At 49.2% G+C, this 17,823-nt stretch overlaps 1 protein-coding gene across 6 annotated transcripts in view; it reads right to left on the bottom strand.

The window, feature by feature from the left end:
• NFIX (nuclear factor I X) overlaps positions 1-17,823 on the bottom strand; it is a 114,108-nt gene that overhangs the window by 5,588 nt on the left and 90,697 nt on the right. For 3 of the 6 annotated variants that reach the window (XM_074203528.1, XM_074203529.1, XM_074203530.1), the window contains exons 5-10: positions 17,157-17,277; positions 16,587-16,723; positions 12,030-12,152; positions 9,324-9,499; positions 4,897-5,044; positions 2,416-2,507 (exon numbers count right to left, since the gene is read on the bottom strand). In XM_074203528.1, coding sequence (XP_074059629.1) covers positions 2,416-2,507; positions 4,897-5,044; positions 9,324-9,499; positions 12,030-12,152; positions 16,587-16,723; positions 17,157-17,277 — 797 coding nt within the window. The remainder of the gene's footprint in view (positions 1-2,415; positions 2,508-4,896; positions 5,045-9,323; positions 9,500-12,029; positions 12,153-16,586; positions 16,724-17,156; positions 17,278-17,823) is intronic. The other 3 variants (XM_074203531.1, XM_074203532.1, XM_074203533.1) reach the window with 3 other exon arrangements.

The raw sequence follows: 17,823 nt of genomic DNA, 5'->3' as shown, positions 1-17,823 counted from the left end.
GCCAAGGATTGAGTTGGGGGTATTTAATAGGTGGCTCAGGTAGGGGAATCTGACCCATCCCCCAAGGCACTAGAATCTGAGGGCCTAAATGGAAGTCTCTTATTGCACACTCCTTGTCTCTCCCCCCACCCTCCAACTGATTAAAACATGGGACAAGGCACTGCCTGGGGAAAGAGAGCAAATTGTTGGAATTCTCTTTTCTTTCCTTACTCTTTTGTTCTCTCTCCATCTGGTGCTCTGGGGGATCAGCTAAAGTCACTGGTTACTGTGGTAACAGCACCCCCCCATCTTTAACCAATGGAGCACAGACCCCAAGCCCAAAGGACTTACAGTTTGTCCTGGTCTTTTGCCCCCTCCCCAAACATAGACACCTACTTGCCAGCACCCCCTGCCCTATGTGAATATTTAGGAGGGAAACTCTTTCCCAAACTTCCCAGAACTTTGAGTTGGCTCTGAGAACACTCAGCCCAGATAACGAGCAGGAGAGGATTTGGGTTGGGGGTGGGGTACAATGGCAGCCATCCCTGGAGTGCTGTCAAAGCAGCCCAGGCCCCAGGACTCTGGGCAGGCGGGAGGGAATCCACTCAACCGCCCTCTGTTTTAGCCTAGTCCAGAGCTATGTGGAAACCCAACTGGCCGATCTTCCTTTGCCCGCCCTCTCTCTCTCTCTCTCTCTCTCTCTCTCTCTCCTCTCTCTCTCCTCTCTCTCTCTCTCTCTCTCTCTCTCTCTCTCTCTCTCTCTCTCTCTCTCTCTCTCTCTCTCTCTCTCTCTCTCTCCCTCCTTCCCCCCTCCTCTCCCTGTACTCTGCCAGCAGGGCTCTCTCGGCCTTCCTGGCACAGAGCTGAGGGGGCTGGCTCCAGCCCCTGCTCAGGGCCATTGTTTTTCTTCTCAACACCCCCAAGTTCAAGTTCATCTGGGTGTTACATCATGTCTGGTTGCTCTGGGAAACCAGACGGGTCAGACGTGACTCCGGGGAGAGGGGGTGGGAGGCAGGGAGGGGGGTTTGAAGCGCCCCTCCCCTCCTTGCCGCTAGGGAGCTCTGAAGTTCTGAAGTTTGACAAAGTTGTTTCTTTTTGCTTTTTTTGCCTTTTTTTTTTTGAGGGAGGGAAGGGGGGGGACTCAAACCACACAAAATTTCAACTAACTTTCTCTGGAAGCAGGCCTGGCAGCAAAGACACTGAACTTGAGCAGAAAGAGGACTGGCCTCTATTCTTTACCCATTCTCCCCCCCTCCTCTGGATTCTACTATTCTCTCTCACAAGACTCAGGAGGAAGGGTAGACAAATCTTCTATGATGTATGTGTGTGTGTGTGTGTGTGTGTGTGTGTGTGTGTGTGTGTAGCTCCAATAGACTTGACTGTGTAAAGTCAAGAGGAATTTGGTATGTGTGTAATACCAATGTGTTTTAGGAGGGAGGATTCTTGAAGTGAAGGCCAGGGGCATGGGAGGGTGATTGAGGTTCTCTTTATGCAAGGGCCTTTCTCAAACTCCATCCTATCTGAGGGTCCATTGGAAGACTAAAGAGACTGTGTATGTGGACTTTTTTTGGTGGGGGTGGGTGGGGAATACAGGCTCTCTTTCTCCTTAATAGGACACAGTTGGGAGACTGGGAGAGTGGACTGTTATCTTGAGACAGGTAGGCAGCAGTCAGAGTTGCTCTACTTCAAGGGGCTCCAACTCTAAGAGTCTGGAGCCCACCCAGGGTTGCTCCATCCCACCCTAATGGATATGTTATAATGCCCATAAGCTCTGAAAGTGGGGAGGGTACTGAACCCCAGAACTCCAGCCTAGAGTTAAGCCAAGTAGAGGAATAGAGTCAAGGGGTACATACGATGCCCTATTGCTCCCCTAAGGTCTTAAAGTTCAGATTTTCATGGCCTTCCCAGCCTTTCCCATCTAGTCAGCCCAACCCCAGCACTGTGGCCTTGGCTGCCTTCCCCCAGGGCCTGGGCTGCCAGGGCTAATTAGCCAATTAGCTGATTAGCCTGTGAGCCTGGGGGCTGCCTGGGGAGTAAGGCAAGCTCAAGCCAGGAGGAGGGTTCTGCCCTTGCAGGGCCCAGGCTCTGGTTCTGTCTTTTTCCTGGCCACAGACCCCCCCCCCCCCCACTCCTGATAGAGCAGAAAGGGCTAGGCATGGGGTTGTGCTACTTTTCTCTAGAGGAGCCCTGTCCTCTATCCTCTCAGATGCAGCTCTTTCTACTTCCCAGTCACCAGCTCAGGAAAGAGCCTGGGATACAGCCTTGAAGCTAAAATGTACTTTAGAGGTCATGTAGTCTGATCCCCACCCTCACCCCCAAACAGTAAAGCACCTGGGGCTCAGAGGCTCACAAGTGAAAGCCAGACCCAGCCCTTTGACTTCAAGACCACACATTTTGGATTGCATTGACAGGGACTGATGGGCAGAGCCCTCCTACCTGAGACTGCTGTGGGATGTTTAGAAAGTTGCCGTCCCGGGGTCCGATGCTGACAAACCGGTTGGCAGAGGAGGCGCCTGTCGTTGAGAATGCTGCGGGGGAGGGAAGGAAGGGAGAAAGGGAGAGAGACTTGATAAGTCCAAGTTGGCCCTGTCCCCCCTACCCGGACACTGCCCTCGAGGGCTGCTGAGAGAGAGAGAGAGAAAGAGAGAGGCTTGGTTAGGAAATGTTATCAACCCATCCTTTCCAGCTAGGCACTGCCCATAGGGGCCAACTTAGAGGGAGTATGTCCTCTGGGCCTTCCCCTGCCCAGATCTCACACACACACACACATACACACACACACACACACACACACACACACACACACACACACACTCACATAAACTCACACACACAGAGACACATTTATACCCCTACTACATACTGTTAAGTTTAACACAGTCACATTGTGTTTCTTCCCTCCCTACTCCACTTCCAGGTCCCAAATCACACCTCTTCTGAGGGTCCCAGAGTATGAGGTGGAGGCTTGGAACACCAGCTTCTTCTCTAACAGCTTCAATGCCCCCCTATTCCTGCCTCACCACCAGATGGGCACTAGGGGCAGGCACTATTCTTAGGGAGCTCAGGTGCTCCTCCCAAACCCACAAACAGCTTCTCTCACTGTAATAAACACTATACTGGCAAAAGACTTTAGGGCAGCATGAGGTGGGAGGGAAGACTGAAGCTGTGGTCACTTCCCAGACTGTTCTACACCAGGGGTTAGTAAGAGACCCTTGGGTCTGCCCCCAAAAGGAGACTCTATTCTCCAAGGTTAGTCCAGGACTGCTAGGACTGCTCCTCTTGCCATTCTGGGCAGTTCTGGGCAATGCCAAGCAAAGCTAAGTTGGAAGCTCAGATTTGGGTCCAACAGTAAAGGTCCTGAAAAGAGTCTGATCAGGAGGCCCAGTTGAGCCCAAGTTCTCTACCCCTACAACTCATGAGGACTGTTCCTCTCCCAGGAGGGACTGAGTTTAATACTAAGGTATTCCCTAGAACCAACAGGCTGAATCAGGACCAATTGAGGGCCCCTGTTGCCAAGGTGGATGAGTGGCATTTCTACTGGAGAACAGGGGATGGGGGCAGGAAGAGGGAGGACTGTATGGATATCAGGTGGCTGAAACTTGGGTCAGCTTTTTCCCAGTATCTCTCCAGAATGGCAAAGAGAAAAATGTGCTTAGTGTTGGGCCACTGCAATGGGGGTCCCACCTGCTTTCCACTGCTAGGCCTGCACTGGGCCCTTCCCAGACACACACCAAAGACCACATGCTCACCAAACTCTTCTCGATCTCTCTCCAGTAGAGGCCCCTGCCCTGAACATTCAGGGAGTACCTTCTCCCACCCTTCTCCCAAAAGAACCAAGCCTGTGTGTTGGATGGTGAATGGAAACAAGGGAAGACATGGAGAAGATGGAGAACAAAAGAACCAAAACCATGAAAGAGGAAGAGAGAGACATAAAAAAGGCTGACAAGCCAGTGAAAAACATGGAGAAATGAGCCTGCCTCTGCCCCACCACAGTCTAGAGTCTACAGGAAACCCAGAACCTTAAAGCCGAGGCTCTGAGTCCACCCTCGGCACTCTCAGTCTGTTGTATGTGCCCTTCCTTCTCTTCCCATGGGCACCAGAGCCCCATCACTATCTCCCTGGCGTCTCCTTCCCTGTCTCCGGGCCAGACATGCCCTCTATGCCTTTCGACTTGGTTAGATTTCTCTCTTCCCTTTTGCCAAAACTTTTTGTTGCTTCGGAAACTGCTGGTGGGCAAGGGGACGATTGAGGCTCAGGCCTCCCTGCCCTTACCTCTGGAAGGGAAGATGGGTGTTGGGAGCTGGAGGGGAGGTGGAAGGGAGAAAAAATAAGAGGAACAACAATGAGAAACCAAATGTAAAACTGAAGGAGTGAGGGGTGTGAGGAGGCGAAGGTACTGCATCTTTAAAGGCCTTGCTGAATGAAGGGTGAGGTAAAGAGGGAATAATGGTGGTAAGGTGATGGTGAGAGGATTGCCTTGAGACTGGATTTTGTTTTGTGTTTTTTTTTTTAATTTTGGTTTTGTTTTCTTGTTTGTTTTTGGTGGTGGGTTTTTGTTTTTGGTTTTGTTTTTTTTTTTTTTTTTAGAGTTGCATGGGCGGGGTGGGAAGAACAAGGAGACAAAAAGAAAAAAAAAACAGCAATCACGCATGAGGATGGGATGGCTACACCCACCCCCCATTCCCTCCCCGCCAGCTCCCCTTGGCCCAGCCCCGCCCTGGCCCGTGCCCCCTCCCGCCCCCCGGAGGGGCCCGGAGCAGCAGGCAGTGGGGAGTCTGGTGGGGGTGCTGGCTGGGTGGAGGCCACGGTTGGTCTGGGACTCTGTGCTGTGTCCTGGAGCTCTCAGATGGGTCATTTGACTGGTGCTGGTGGGCCAGGGACTTTTGGTTTGATTTTGGTTTTTCATCGTCCACTTACAGGGTGATGTAGGAGTCAAGGCGGCGCCGTCTGGGGTAGTGCTGGTGGATTTGGTATCAGGCATAGGAAGGGGCACAGGTCTGGCCACTGGAGGCGGCGGTGGTAGCAAAAATGACCCCGGGACTTTGCCCTGGCCACTACCGTTAGGCTGCGAACAACATAAATAGAGTGACGTATGAACGCACATCGCACACAGACACACGCTCCCTGAGCCGAGGCTGGCAGCTCCCTTAGGAGGCTCAGCCTCGCTCGCTGGAGCACTGGCTCCCTCGTTAAAGATGCAGTATTTGGCTCCTCCATGGGACAGGGGGCTGGGCTGGGCAGGGGGTTAGTTTCTCATTTTGGTCTCTCAGATGTTGCTCTTTTTTTTCCTCCTTTAAGTTTGGGAGTTCAGTTGGGTTATCAGTCATTCTTGGTTGGGGAAATGTTTTAATTAGGAAATTTTCAAAATGCATGTTTTGATTATTGTGTAAAAATCGGTAAATGAAGCTGCACCAGGATAAATATATGGCTCCTGCACACTGTCTCCTGTGAAAAGAAAAGACGGCGTTGTGTTGTGCACCCTCCACAATTCACCCTCACCCCCAAGTCTCTTCCCATTAAGCTCTTCTGGCCTGGCTGGATCTGGGCCTGTTGGAGAGAGGGAAGAGTGACCTCAGTGCCCATGCCCCTCAACCGATAACCACATAAGTAGAAATTCATGAGGAGAAGAGAGAACTCGGACACTTCCTTTTGCCCCCAACCCACAGCACCAGAAACCCTCTAGATAATAGAGTCCCTACACTAGAGATAATATTGTCTTTTATCCTTAAACACTGACCAGAAAAGGGAATCCATACATTTCAGTTCCAGTGTCTAAAGCCTCCAATCAAATACTTCCTTCCATTTAACCTAAGTCCCTCCAATAGTTATTCCAAAAACACCCTGACTTGTTCTATCCAGAGAGAAGATGGAGAACATTCTGACCATCTCTCCTCTACCCCACCCCATCTTTTCTTCCAGTTAACATGTCCACCAGCTTCTACATTTTCTCCAGAAAACAGCTATTCAAATCCATGCCCCTCTTCTTCCTCTTGGAAATTTGTAAGGCAAAGGCGTTGCTCAAACTCTCCGGTGGTTAATCCTCTCCCACAGCTCGATGTCCATATAGCCAGAACTTATTATACTACTAACTCCCATTCAGACTATGGCTAAGGGAGATCTGGCATGGGGGGATATCCTTTGGCTTGAGTAGGATTCCCCACCCACCTCCTCCATCACAATATGGCTCTGCTCTTTGTACAGATGAAAGACCCTGGAGAATGGTAGACTATAAGTTCATACAACTTGACAGCTTGTCCTTATGGGGTGACAATCACCAAGAAGCAGTCTGTGATGGATGTAAGTCATTCATACCTCTGTTCCAGCCTCCAAGTGGAGACCATTGCTAGGAAGTCCTGGACCTGAGCCCCACTGAGTGAATGATGGTCACCCCAAAGTCTACCTCTCCCATCAATTCCCCCCTTCTACAGGAAAACAGGAAAAAAGCCAGAGAGGAAAGGATTTTAAATGTGAAGGAACAAACACGGACAAGATCACAAATGTTCCTGAGATACAACAGTGATTGCTTTGCCTTATCTCCCCAGTCTTGGCCCATTGTGGTGAGAGAATAATCATAACAATAATAATAACTCACATTTTTATAGAGCTTTAAGCACTTAAGAGAGGTCTGACAGTCACAGGCCAGTCTGGTTCTTCCCCAGAACTGCCTCAATCAGGGTCTAATTCACAGGGATTGGATCCAAGAGCTTCACAGGAATCAGCTGAGTAGTCCCATGCACACTTTGGGAAGGATGTGCATAACATTTGTTCCTTTCTATTCTTCCAACACATTTGTCCAATATGGGCCTCTGCACACAGCAGGTGCTTAATAAATGTGCGTTGACTTGTCATATAGGATTTCATAGGATAGTACAGCTGGAAGGGAACTTTAGGATCATTCAGCATCTCTATAAAAGAACTAACAACTCTGAATCCCATTGACCTGAACCTAGCATCAAGAGCTTGGTCATTTGAAAACATCCAAATTTTAGAAATAATTTTCCATTGGTTGTTTCCCTCTTCTAAAAGTCTCAAACTATGAGACTCATCCTATCCAATCCTCTTATTTTACAGGTGAGAAAAACAGAGCTTTAGAAAGCAGAAGGGAATTGCCCAAGGGCTAATAGCTAGTAAGAGTTGGAACTTGGGACTTCTGACTCCAAGTTCAATAATACCCTTTCCACCGAGCACTGCTCTGTCAATCTGGTAAATATGGAAGATTTTTTCTAGAAACCAGCATGACTAGTTATTTTTTCCTCTCCATCATTTCTTTTTCGACTTCTGTTTGAGAGAGGTTTTAAATAGGGGGAAAGGGGGGAGTGTTCCTACAGCATCTTCCAAGAGTTCTTCCAAGTTGTTTCTACTTCACCTTGATCTTTCTCCATTTGGGCCTTAAGAGCCAGGGCCTAAACTAAGCTCTTTCCCTTAGTTTGGCCTATGGCCTTGGACCCTGAATGCATCTCCAATTTGACTAGTTGTAACCTTATGGTAATCTTAGCAGAGCATCCTTTTCTCTGAGGAGCCTCTGGATACCCTGCACAGCTACCTTCAGAGGCTCCTGAAGATCCCAAGCATTCAGACTTCCTCTCACTACTTTTCAACCAAGCCCTAAAAAAAGCAAGGCCACCCTTACCCACTGAATCTCAAGGTCATCTCCCAGTCTATCTAGGCTGCTCTAATAGAGATGCTTTGAATCCCTGTGCCTTCCTCCCAATTGTGCTTGTCATTGTCAGGGAAGGAGGTTGGTTGATTTTGCTGAAGGGAAAGAATCCTATGCCCTCAAGATAAAAGAAGCTTTCAACTCAAGATGGGACCCATCCATCATCCACAGTCAACATAGAGTAAAAAATGATTAAAGTAAAAGGTCATTTGCATGATGCACTCATACCTAAGTTCAGTCTAAAGGGTTAGACCTTCTTAGTGGATCATTCTTATCTGCAGGACCCTAGAAAAGTCAAGCCAGTCCTCTAAATGACATGGGGAGTTGAGGAGGGGCAAATCTGGAGCTTCTTAGACTAAATAGAATATCCAGGGACTCCAGAGCTGCCCTGAGGTCAGCTATTCTTAAAGCTTCTTTGTGTTGGGATTTCAGAAGGCTCAAACTTGTGTTCTGGGCTCTATCCCTACTAGCCCTAGGGCTAGATGTAAGGCTGCACAGAAACTTTCAGTGATGAGAAGGCAACATTCCCTGTTCTTTGGGAGTTAATTTACTGGCTCTCAGTTCCATTAGGACTGGAAAGTAGGCTGGTTGGCACCCTGTGGCCCTATAGTCCAAACAAACACTGGCAGAAGGCACTAGAAATGAACAGAATTATCGTAACTCTCGTTCTCCAGACACCCGTACTTTGGGGGGTGGATGGTGGAGGGAAAGGTGAATGAAGATTGGGAGGAAAGCCAGTGCCAAAAAGTAAGCTACACAATAACCACAGACACTCCTGTAGGATGGGAAGGAAGAGAAGAAGGAAAGAGGTCATAAAGAAAGAAAGGAAGATGGGAAGTGGAGGAGGAACCTAGACACTGAAGAATCAAGAGGTAAAGAGGTAGAAAGTGGCCTAGTTACTGAGTATTAATGACCTTCACTGCCTGTCCTGCCAAACCTGGAAGAAGAGGGGAATGAGGTGAAAACTAGGGTTAAACTCTGTGAAAAGAGATGGCCCAGTAGCCATGTTTGTACTAGAGCTGTACTGAGAAACTTTGGGGCAACCTAAAGGATATTTCTGAACCTGGAGTCTCCTGGATTCCTCCTTCCTGGTTAGATTCCAGGCCCCAAATGGGGCCAATTCTCCACTATAGGGGATCTTCAGTTGGCAAGAGTTAGTTTGTAATGGAGAGGTAGAAATTAAAGGGCATAGTTTAAAGGCTATGCCTTTCCCCCCAAAAGAACCTCCCCCCCCTCCACATGATACCATCCAGCTGTGGATCTAGCATCTAACTCAGTGGTCTGGAAACCACCACGATCTGATCCCTAATGTTCTAGTAAGGAAGTGAGACTATGGCTCTATAGAGGAACCTGTTGGGCAAGGAGCTCCTTTAGAAGATGACTCTTTTGTTGGATCAGGTCATCCCAAAGTCCTCATCCTTCATAAATGGATCTGGACATTAAATGAAATGTCTAAGAAAACAGGGCAAGACTAAAAGACTTCCTCTCCTTGCTTCTTTCCCCTACTTGAGGATATTTTTGACTCCTTACTGCTTGGCCTTTAGGTAGATCTGGGGTTTACAAGTCTCTACTGGCTCCAAGAGATAGGAAGATAGTCAGACAGACAGACAGACAGACAGCAGACAGACAGAAAGACGGGAGGGATGAGATTGCAACCCAGGCTTTCTGGGGCTCCCTCAAGGCTCACCTGCCCTGTGGCCTGGCCCGTGCCATCCGAGCACACGAACTGCACAAACTCCTTCAGTGAGTCCTGGCCATGGTGGTGGTGGTAGCGGATGGTCGGGTGGGTGAAATAAGGGCTCGACTGCTGTATGATGGAGGTCGAGGGAAAATGCAGAGCAGAGGCTGTCGCCCGAGGACTCCCTGTAGGTGCCACAGGAAGAGAAGTCATGGATAGAGAAGCATATGGTGGGGTAGAAGGGGTAGGGGCAAGGTTAGAGGGCAGATGGGTAAAGATCTTGGGGATGGGAAAAGGGGGACAGGAACTCATATGAGAACTGAAGGGTTTGGGGTTAGAAGGTTGATAAAATGGTCCCTATCTGTCTCTCCAGACCTATCCTCATTCACATTTATGTGTATGAACAAACAAATACTGAGCCTTTCTCCTTGCAGCCCCATCTCTCACACACACAGCGCTCTACTACTTAAAAGATCTCTTATTTAGGTAAGATGGAAAGTCAGACCTTCCAGCAACACAGAATGCAGCCCCACTACAATTTCATAGCTGGTCCCTGAGAGTCCCCGTTGGCTGCATCATTCATCTTCCACCTGAGACTAGTCTTGCCTAACCAACAGCCTGTAAGCTGGGCCTCAGACAACAAATAACAGGGCTTGTCCCTGGCCCATACTCAAAAGCTTTCAAGACAGGCTCTCCTAGAGCTAGGGCTCCCAAGACCAGTTCCATACTCCAATGAGGCATTGGAGAGGTCCTTGGTAGGAGAGAATAAGAATTTATTAAGTGTCTATATGTGGCAAGCAATGTATTGAGGGCTTTGAAAAGATCTCATTTGCTCGGGAGATAATGGATGCTGCCCAAGAGTCAACTACAACCCCCCCACCAGATATACAGCCACCTATACATAATATAACTATACCTCCTGGACTCACTCTCATCTCTGAGGCAGACATACATACATGCACTTCAGCCCTCCTTCACAGGCATAAGCACACACTGCCGCAAACGAGTGTACACAAAGACACCCTTCTCCCAGATGCAAACGAGCCTGCAAAGCTCTCACAGGCATAAGCACACACTTCATAGACACAAGTACACACACACACACACACACACACACACACACACATTCTTCCCTGCTCCCCCCACTCCCCACATTAGCTTTTCCCTTCTTCCATTCCTCCCCTTCCCCCTTCCCGTCTGTTTCCAATCAACTAGCTTTAGCTCTCAGTTTCATTAGGGGGCAAAGGAGATTTGGCTTCTCTCTGGAGTTCATAAAAGCAGAGTCTGGAGCCCAAGATGAGGGGGGGGGGGCTGCCTGCAGGCCCTTCCTCCCCCCAGACACATTCCCTCCTTCCTTCCCCAAGTCTGAGAGCTGCCTTTCCTGGATCTTCCTGCCTCTGGGCTTCTAGCCAGGGGGCCCTGAACCCTGAGGTGGGAGCTACAAGGAGCTTAGCTCCCCATCCTTTCCGCTGTTTCATCCCCCTGTTCTTCAGAAGAGACCAGAACCTTGGGTTGGGGCTTGCATCTAAGACAAAACTGAAGGCCCTGAAGAGGGCTTCCTCAGGATGTCTCTAGAGTCTAGAAAGAAGGCTGCTGGCACAGCAGAGCAGCAAAAAGTGAAAGGGAGACTGACAATGAAACCTTTGCTATCCTTGACTTCCTCCCAGACTGCAATCCCCTCAAAAACAGCCCATCTTCCCTGGTCACTGATGGTCCCTTCCCAAGGTCTTGTCCCTTAGAGTAAGAAAAAAATGGTTCACAGTAGGGTTAGGATGGGTCTAGTAGATTGCTCAGTCCAATCCCTTCAAGGTCCAGCAAAGGAAGTGACTTGTTCAAGGTCACACTGACAGTAAGCGGCAGTGTCTTAGGATAGTTGAGAGAGGACAGCAGGCAGCCCTCAGTAGTGTGGGCTGGCCTGCAGGCAATGTCCCTTTCACCAGGAGCATTCTCATCCAACACATCATCATACATATGCACAGTCTCCCTGTGATGATTCTGAGGAGCCTAGGCCTAAGACTCAGAAGATGGGAAGATAAGGAAGGGAAGGGGGAAGGAACCAAAGGAAATGAAACACATCCCTCCTCATCCCAAATGTGACCAGAAGACCCTCAGACATGAGGGAAGAAAGGTTCCTCTGGGGAATAACCCTGGATCTAAAGCAATTGTCTCCTTCCCCTCAGGACTTTGCTCAGTCTCCCATGACCTTGAGGCCTCCTAGCACAGGAAAGTGGAGAAGGGGGAACTTATTGAATCCCCAGCCCTGCCTCATTAAGAGAGAGAGAGAAAGAAAGGGGGACACAGGGAAGCCTAGTAGGTCTTGCCTAGCTGTCAAGGAAAAGATGCCCTTTCTCCTGCCTTCCTCTGAGAAAGGGAGAAGTGGGAAAGGACTTCAGTGCCAATCTGGGCTGCTCCACTGATCCCCTCAGAGGACTGGAGGAATGAGAGACTGCTCCCCATATCACTCCCCCCAGCCTCCCTAGCCCCCCTGCCCTGCCCTGGCCTACTCAGAAAGCTAGGGTGAAGGGAGAAATGCCCCTCCCAGTTTGGGACCATCCCCATGCCATACCCAGCTGCCCTGGCCTGGCCTACTCAGAGAGCCGGGGCAGAGGGGAGGAGGGAGGAGAGGGAGCACGCCCCTGCCAGTCTGGGGCTATCCCCCGCACCCCTCCCACCAGCCGCCCCCTCTTCCCCCCCTTCCCCAACCTCGGTTCTCACCTGGTCTCACTCCAGCTAGCACAGGCAGCGGGTGGTGGGTGAAAGCCATGCGCGGGGAGCTGGTCTGAGAGGAGAGGGCACTGCAGAAGTCCAGTTTTCCTGACTTCTTTAGAGAAGCCGGGCCTGGGGGGGAGGAACCAGCAACATAGGGTGGGTTTAGCAGAGGCCTGGGGGCAAGGTGAGGGTGAGGGGGTGCAGTGAAGCAAGTGAAAGATGGGCAAGCCCAGCAGCTCCCTCCTCCTCTGATTTCTACCCAAGCCCAACATCTATGTTAATGTTCTGCCTCCCCCTACCCCTTCCCTGTCTGGCTTTCTTTTCCCTGCCTGTAAGACAATGATGGGGGGGGCATTCCACACATCAAGCTATGGGGCAATGTGCCACTGGGCCATCAGGACAAAGGCAGGCAGAATGGTGCCCACTTTTTCCTCCCTGGTGAGCCTGTGCCCCGACAGTGGAAGCTATGAAGGAGGGCTTACCACTCTTCCACCCCAAGAGCAGTAGGGGAGACATGTAGGAGAATCTTCAGGAGCCAGGGCAAAATTCTCAAAGGGTTGGAAGAGAGAGGAATGAGGGTGATGAGCAGGTCTGGGAGTGAGGGGAGAAACCAAAGTGGGGTTCACAGGGATAAGGTGGCCAGGGGATGGTTCACTATGTTTTTCTTCTACCCTGCATCTTCCTCCTACTCCCTTCCACCTTATTTCCCATCCCTGTCTTCTTTCTACTGTCTTCCTCCTGAGTGTGAGGGAGAGCCTTGGTCTACCATACATTCTCCAACTGGGCTGCCTAGAGATCTGGAGAGGGGGTGAAGAATCAAGGAAACCCCCAAATCAGATGTCTCTCTTTGTTCTTCCTGAGCATGGATTTGAGGCCACAGTTCCTCAAAGACGGCAGGATTTGGGGTTTGAGGGAACTGTGGACAAGGCTTCAAATGACAACAACAAAAAAACACCAAACCACCACACCATCAATGACAAGAACAGCTACCATCTAAAGCACTTTGTCACATGCTCTCCCAGATAAAATAGGGGCCAAGGTTGGAGGAAGGAGATGAATGTTTGGGTCACACAGGAATGACTCTGCTTCTCCTGAGGGGGCATCATTAGATTCTGGGGCTGCCACCCAACTGAAAAGAAGGATGCAGAGAAAGAGAGCCCCCTGTCTGTCCCTAGCTCTGAAAGCTCTGGGGCTGGCAACTGGGTTTAGCTAGTGTGGTGTGTGAATAGTGCCAGGTTAGAGCAGGTGCTACTCTGCATGGCTTGGGGGCAGCGCCTTCCCCCTTGGCAGGAAGGACTCTTGCTTTGGTGACAAGGGGCACAGGAGGAAGGAGGTGAGTCTGGAGGTGCCAAAGGCTCTAGGGCTGATATCTTCAGGGGACGGCCAATCCAAAGGGATGTGAGAGTCATCCAGACAGCAAAGAAGAGGAGGTGGGGCTAGGGGGATGGGGAGAGGAAAGAATGGAAGGGAAAGGGAGGAGGAGAGCTCCCAGTCACCAGCAAAAGTGTTATCTGGCGGCAGCTGTGTGCCACCTGATAGCTGGCATGACAATGGGGGTGGGGGAGCTCCCGCCAGCTGTGCACAGCTGTCCCCACTGCCACACAGCACCTCCCCAGCTGTTCCTGGTCCTGCAGCTGGGCTGCTTAATTGGCGATTTGTCGGCAGCATAGGGAACAACATGAATAGAGTCGATGAGGGAGAAAGGGAGAGGAGGGGGGAGAGGAGACAGGGGGAGAGGAGGGACTCGGGGGCTGGGGGCTAGAGGGCAGCTGGCCACAGAAGCAGGGGCTGCCCTGGCAGAGCCTGAGAATACTCAGTTCCAAACACCGCACCCTAAGAGGAATGTCGGTATAGGAAGAACAGCCGACATCTCCTGAAGAAGAGCCCTAAAGAAAAGAGGGGTCGTCTTGGGACTGTCTGTCCAATGCCAACTCAGAGGACTGTCCCTAGGGCACTACTACCCTCTCCCCCCTCCCTATGGGACAATTTCTATAGTCCAGAGAGGAGCAGCTGCCTAGTTGAGCCCCACTGCACTTAATGTTTTTTTTCACGCATTCATTCGTTTATGCATTCATTCATTGGCACTGGGGCATAGAAGCCTTCTCTCCTACCCTCTAGCCTACCCAGCTCATACCCTACAATTACTTTTCCACTTCTTTGGTCTCATTTCTTCCTTCATTCTCACTCCCACAAACTCCCTAAAAACAAGAACCCAGAACCCCTGTTTTGGTTAGCCTGGTTCAAAGGAGACCCCAGGAAACAGAGCAGCAGCTGTCCCACAGATTTTTGTGAAGAGCCTGAGGATCTCAAAACCCTTCCATGGACATGAAAATAAGTACTCATCTTCCCACTCTGGAGAGCAAAAAACAAAACAAAACAGACACAGAGCTTGTGTGAGTGTCTGTGGTGGGGTAGTAAAGAGACAGGAATGAAAGACAAAGCAAGATTACATCCAGAAAAGCACCCAACTTTCCTCTCCTCATCCATTGAGTCCCTTTCCAAAGGAGGGAGATTCCAATCCAGCTCAGCCTATCCCAGACTAATTAATAGGGCTTATATTGCCCCCATTCCTAGCTTTGTAAGCTCTATAAAAGGTAAATAACATTCCAAAGAATATGTTTAACATAGTTATGCATGTATAACCTATATTAGATTACTCTCTGAAAAGGAGAGGGGGGGAGGGAAGAAAGATAGGGAGAAAAATGTGGCATTCAAAACCTTATCCCAAAAAAATGATTGTAGAAAACTATCTTTACATGTGATTGGAAAAATAAACAAATAAATTTTTAAATAATGTTCCAAAGGCAATGGAGCTTTCCATCAAGTAGGGTCCCCTCACTTGTCCTATATACAAAAACATATACCTCTTGGAAACCTGACTATTCTCATGACTGCCCCTACTCAGGTGTGGCACATAGACCCAGGTAAAAACTACCTATAGGCCAACCCATCCAGCGGAGTACATACATATGTGGACACTTACATCTATACCCATGTGCCAATGTCCCTTCATCCAAATCCATCTACACATAGTCATCACATAATCTCACTCACCTGCCCTACCCACAAGCATTTGAGACTGTGTCATTCTATTCTCTCTCACACACACACACACAAGTTACACATTCATCAAGGTGTCAAACAAGGACTGTTCTTATAAGATACACACTTGAGTTTGAGAAAATTCTTTAGAGAAGCCAGACCTGGGGTGGGGGTGGGGCAGACCAGCAACATAGGGTGGGTTTAGCACTAACAAACTAAACTAACTAAAGAGTTAGGGACAAGATAATTTGAGTGTCCAAATTATAAAATCTAATAATCAATAAATTGATAATATACAAGTATGTGTGCCAACTCTTTCCTCACATGGGCACTCATACTCACACATACCACCTGAACATACAATCTATATAACACAGCTCCAGTTTTTATAAAACTCTAACTTTACAACTTGTGGGACAAACATGCAAACATGGGTGGCCCTCCCATACACCAAGGTGTGGTATCTATGCCCTCCTTACAGATACAAAGGCCTAGGCTCACAGACATACCCACCCACCTATGCACAGAGACAGGAACCTGGATTTTTAGAGGCACTGTGTATAAACCCTCTTTACACATACACAGAAGTCTGAGGGTCAGAAGATGTCAATCAATCTCAGCAGAAAAGAGGGAAGGGAGGGGTAATTCAGGGATGGGTCTCCTCTACCTTAACAATACTTGGAGGGAAATACCTAGGAGAAGTTCATTTTTTCTTTTCTTTTTTTTTAAGGTTTTTTTTTTTTTTTGCAAGGCAAACAGGGTTAAGTGGTTTGCCCAAGGCCACACAGCTAGGTAATTATTAAGTGTCTGAGACTGGATTTGAACCCAGGTACTCCTGACTCCAGGGCCGGTGCTTTATCCACTATGCCACCTAGCCACCCCGGTTCATTTTTTTCTTAGGGGTTAACTCATTCCAAGGCTTCTTCACATGGCTTCTTCACATGGCTTCTTCACATGGCTTCTCTTCTCCCCAAACCCCTCAGTCTGATCTAAGAATCTCTCCACCCTCTCTCTTTTTCTCTTGGACCTTTTTTGCTTTCTCTCTATAGGTGAACACTTTGCACAGTGAAAAAGGAACCACAGAACAGGTGGTGATATGATTGAAAAAACCAGCAACAGAGAAACTAAGTAAGGAACTGAAAGAGAAATGAAAACTTTCTCACTATATAAAGCTGGAAGGTTGCCCTCCTTAGGTCTCTGCCCTCTGCTCACTGTTAAGAGGCAAAACTTTTCCTCATGCCTTTTGTCTGGCCTGGTTCTCACTGGGAAAGGCTAGGGGGATGGGGAGAAAGGACCCTCCAAATGTGGGTTGGCAAGGTGGGGCTAAGCTAGAGGAAGCATGCAAGAAGGCTAGAAAGGAAAAGGGATATCTTTGCTATATATACACAGGGAAGCTTCTTACTGAAGTAGAACTTATTGGGATTGAAAGGAGAGAGGGAGTTTGCCTCAGTTTAGGACTAGCATAGACTCCCTAGTCCCTGACTCTTTGTTCTAGGTAGGGCACTGCTAAGGTAACTGTACCTGCATCCACATCATTGGGCCAACCACTGGACTGGCTGCTGCCAGCTGCTGGGGACCGTCCTGTCCCAGGGTAGAACACGTCATCCACGGGGCTCTCCATCTCACTGTCATCTATGGACTTAGGGCGCTTGGTGGTGCTGAGTGGAGGAGAGAAAGAGAGTCAGAAAGGGAAGAATGGGGAAAGGATCCAGGAAGTCAGTCTTAGCCTTCCTAGAAAGGAATACATTTCTAAGAGGAAGGGGAAAGGAGAAGAAAGGGAAGAGCTGACTAGAATGGGGGGGGTAACCCCTAGAATTTGGAAGGTTCTAATCTAGCAAATTGGCATATGCTTGAGAAAAGTGGCAATTCCCATGCCTTTCTGGCATTATCTGGCACATTGCAGGCCTAGGGCTAGCATCACTATAGGACTGATAAGACCCCACTACCCCCCAGTTTTTAATAGGCATTAGTGCTATAGCTTTGTAGATTATTCATTATTTAATCCCTGGGGTATGCCAAAGGCCTAGGATGGTGTGGGACAGAGGAGTGGTGAAGAACAGAAAGGCAGTGAGGGTTGTAAGTTTCACTTACCTGGTGGAAGGAGGGGAGGTGATGGACCGCCGCCCAAGGGTCACCTGGTTTATGTTGTAGTAACTGGGGCTCTCCAAATCCGCCAGGGAAAAGTTGGGCCCTGACGCCGTAGCAACAGGAGCTAGAGGGGTAAGGAAAAAGGTCATGAGATCAGAATGAACAAAATAGACCAGCCTTTTTTAGGTAACCTGTCTTCAAGAGGTTAGGGCAGAAGGGTGCCTTCTAGGTCAGAGAAGACTGGGGAGTTCCACCAACTTGAAACTGATCCTTCTCTTTGATCTGGCTCTCTAGGAATAACCAAAAATCAAGAGCATCAGGACCATTTTGCAGTTGGAGGTTCAGGATAACCATGGAAGCAGGGCCATGTCCTTGGGTGAGGAGGATCTCTCTCCTGACAAACTCTATAGAATGCAAATTTTCTCTTCCCTGGTGGTAGAGATTAAGTCACCAGGCCAGTTTGTTTGTTTGTTTTCCTCAGTGTCTGTATAGTTTTGCCCTGGATGGATGCCTGTTGAAGGAATAAGCTCTGCCACAGCAAGGGGTGGGAGTAGAAACTTTGTGGGGTAGAATAGAGAGAGGCCTCTGTCCAGAGGGATCTCCATCTGCTCTCTCCTCAAACCTAGCAAAACAAGGACAGTAATGGCCAGACACTCAACATGGTGGCAGC

Source organism: Macrotis lagotis, chromosome X (genome assembly GCF_037893015.1).
Source record: "Macrotis lagotis isolate mMagLag1 chromosome X, bilby.v1.9.chrom.fasta, whole genome shotgun sequence".
Lineage (NCBI taxonomy): Eukaryota > Metazoa > Chordata > Mammalia > Peramelemorphia > Peramelidae > Macrotis > Macrotis lagotis.
The sequence above is the reverse complement of the archived record's forward strand: the minus strand, read 5'-3'. Positions and strand labels throughout refer to the sequence as shown.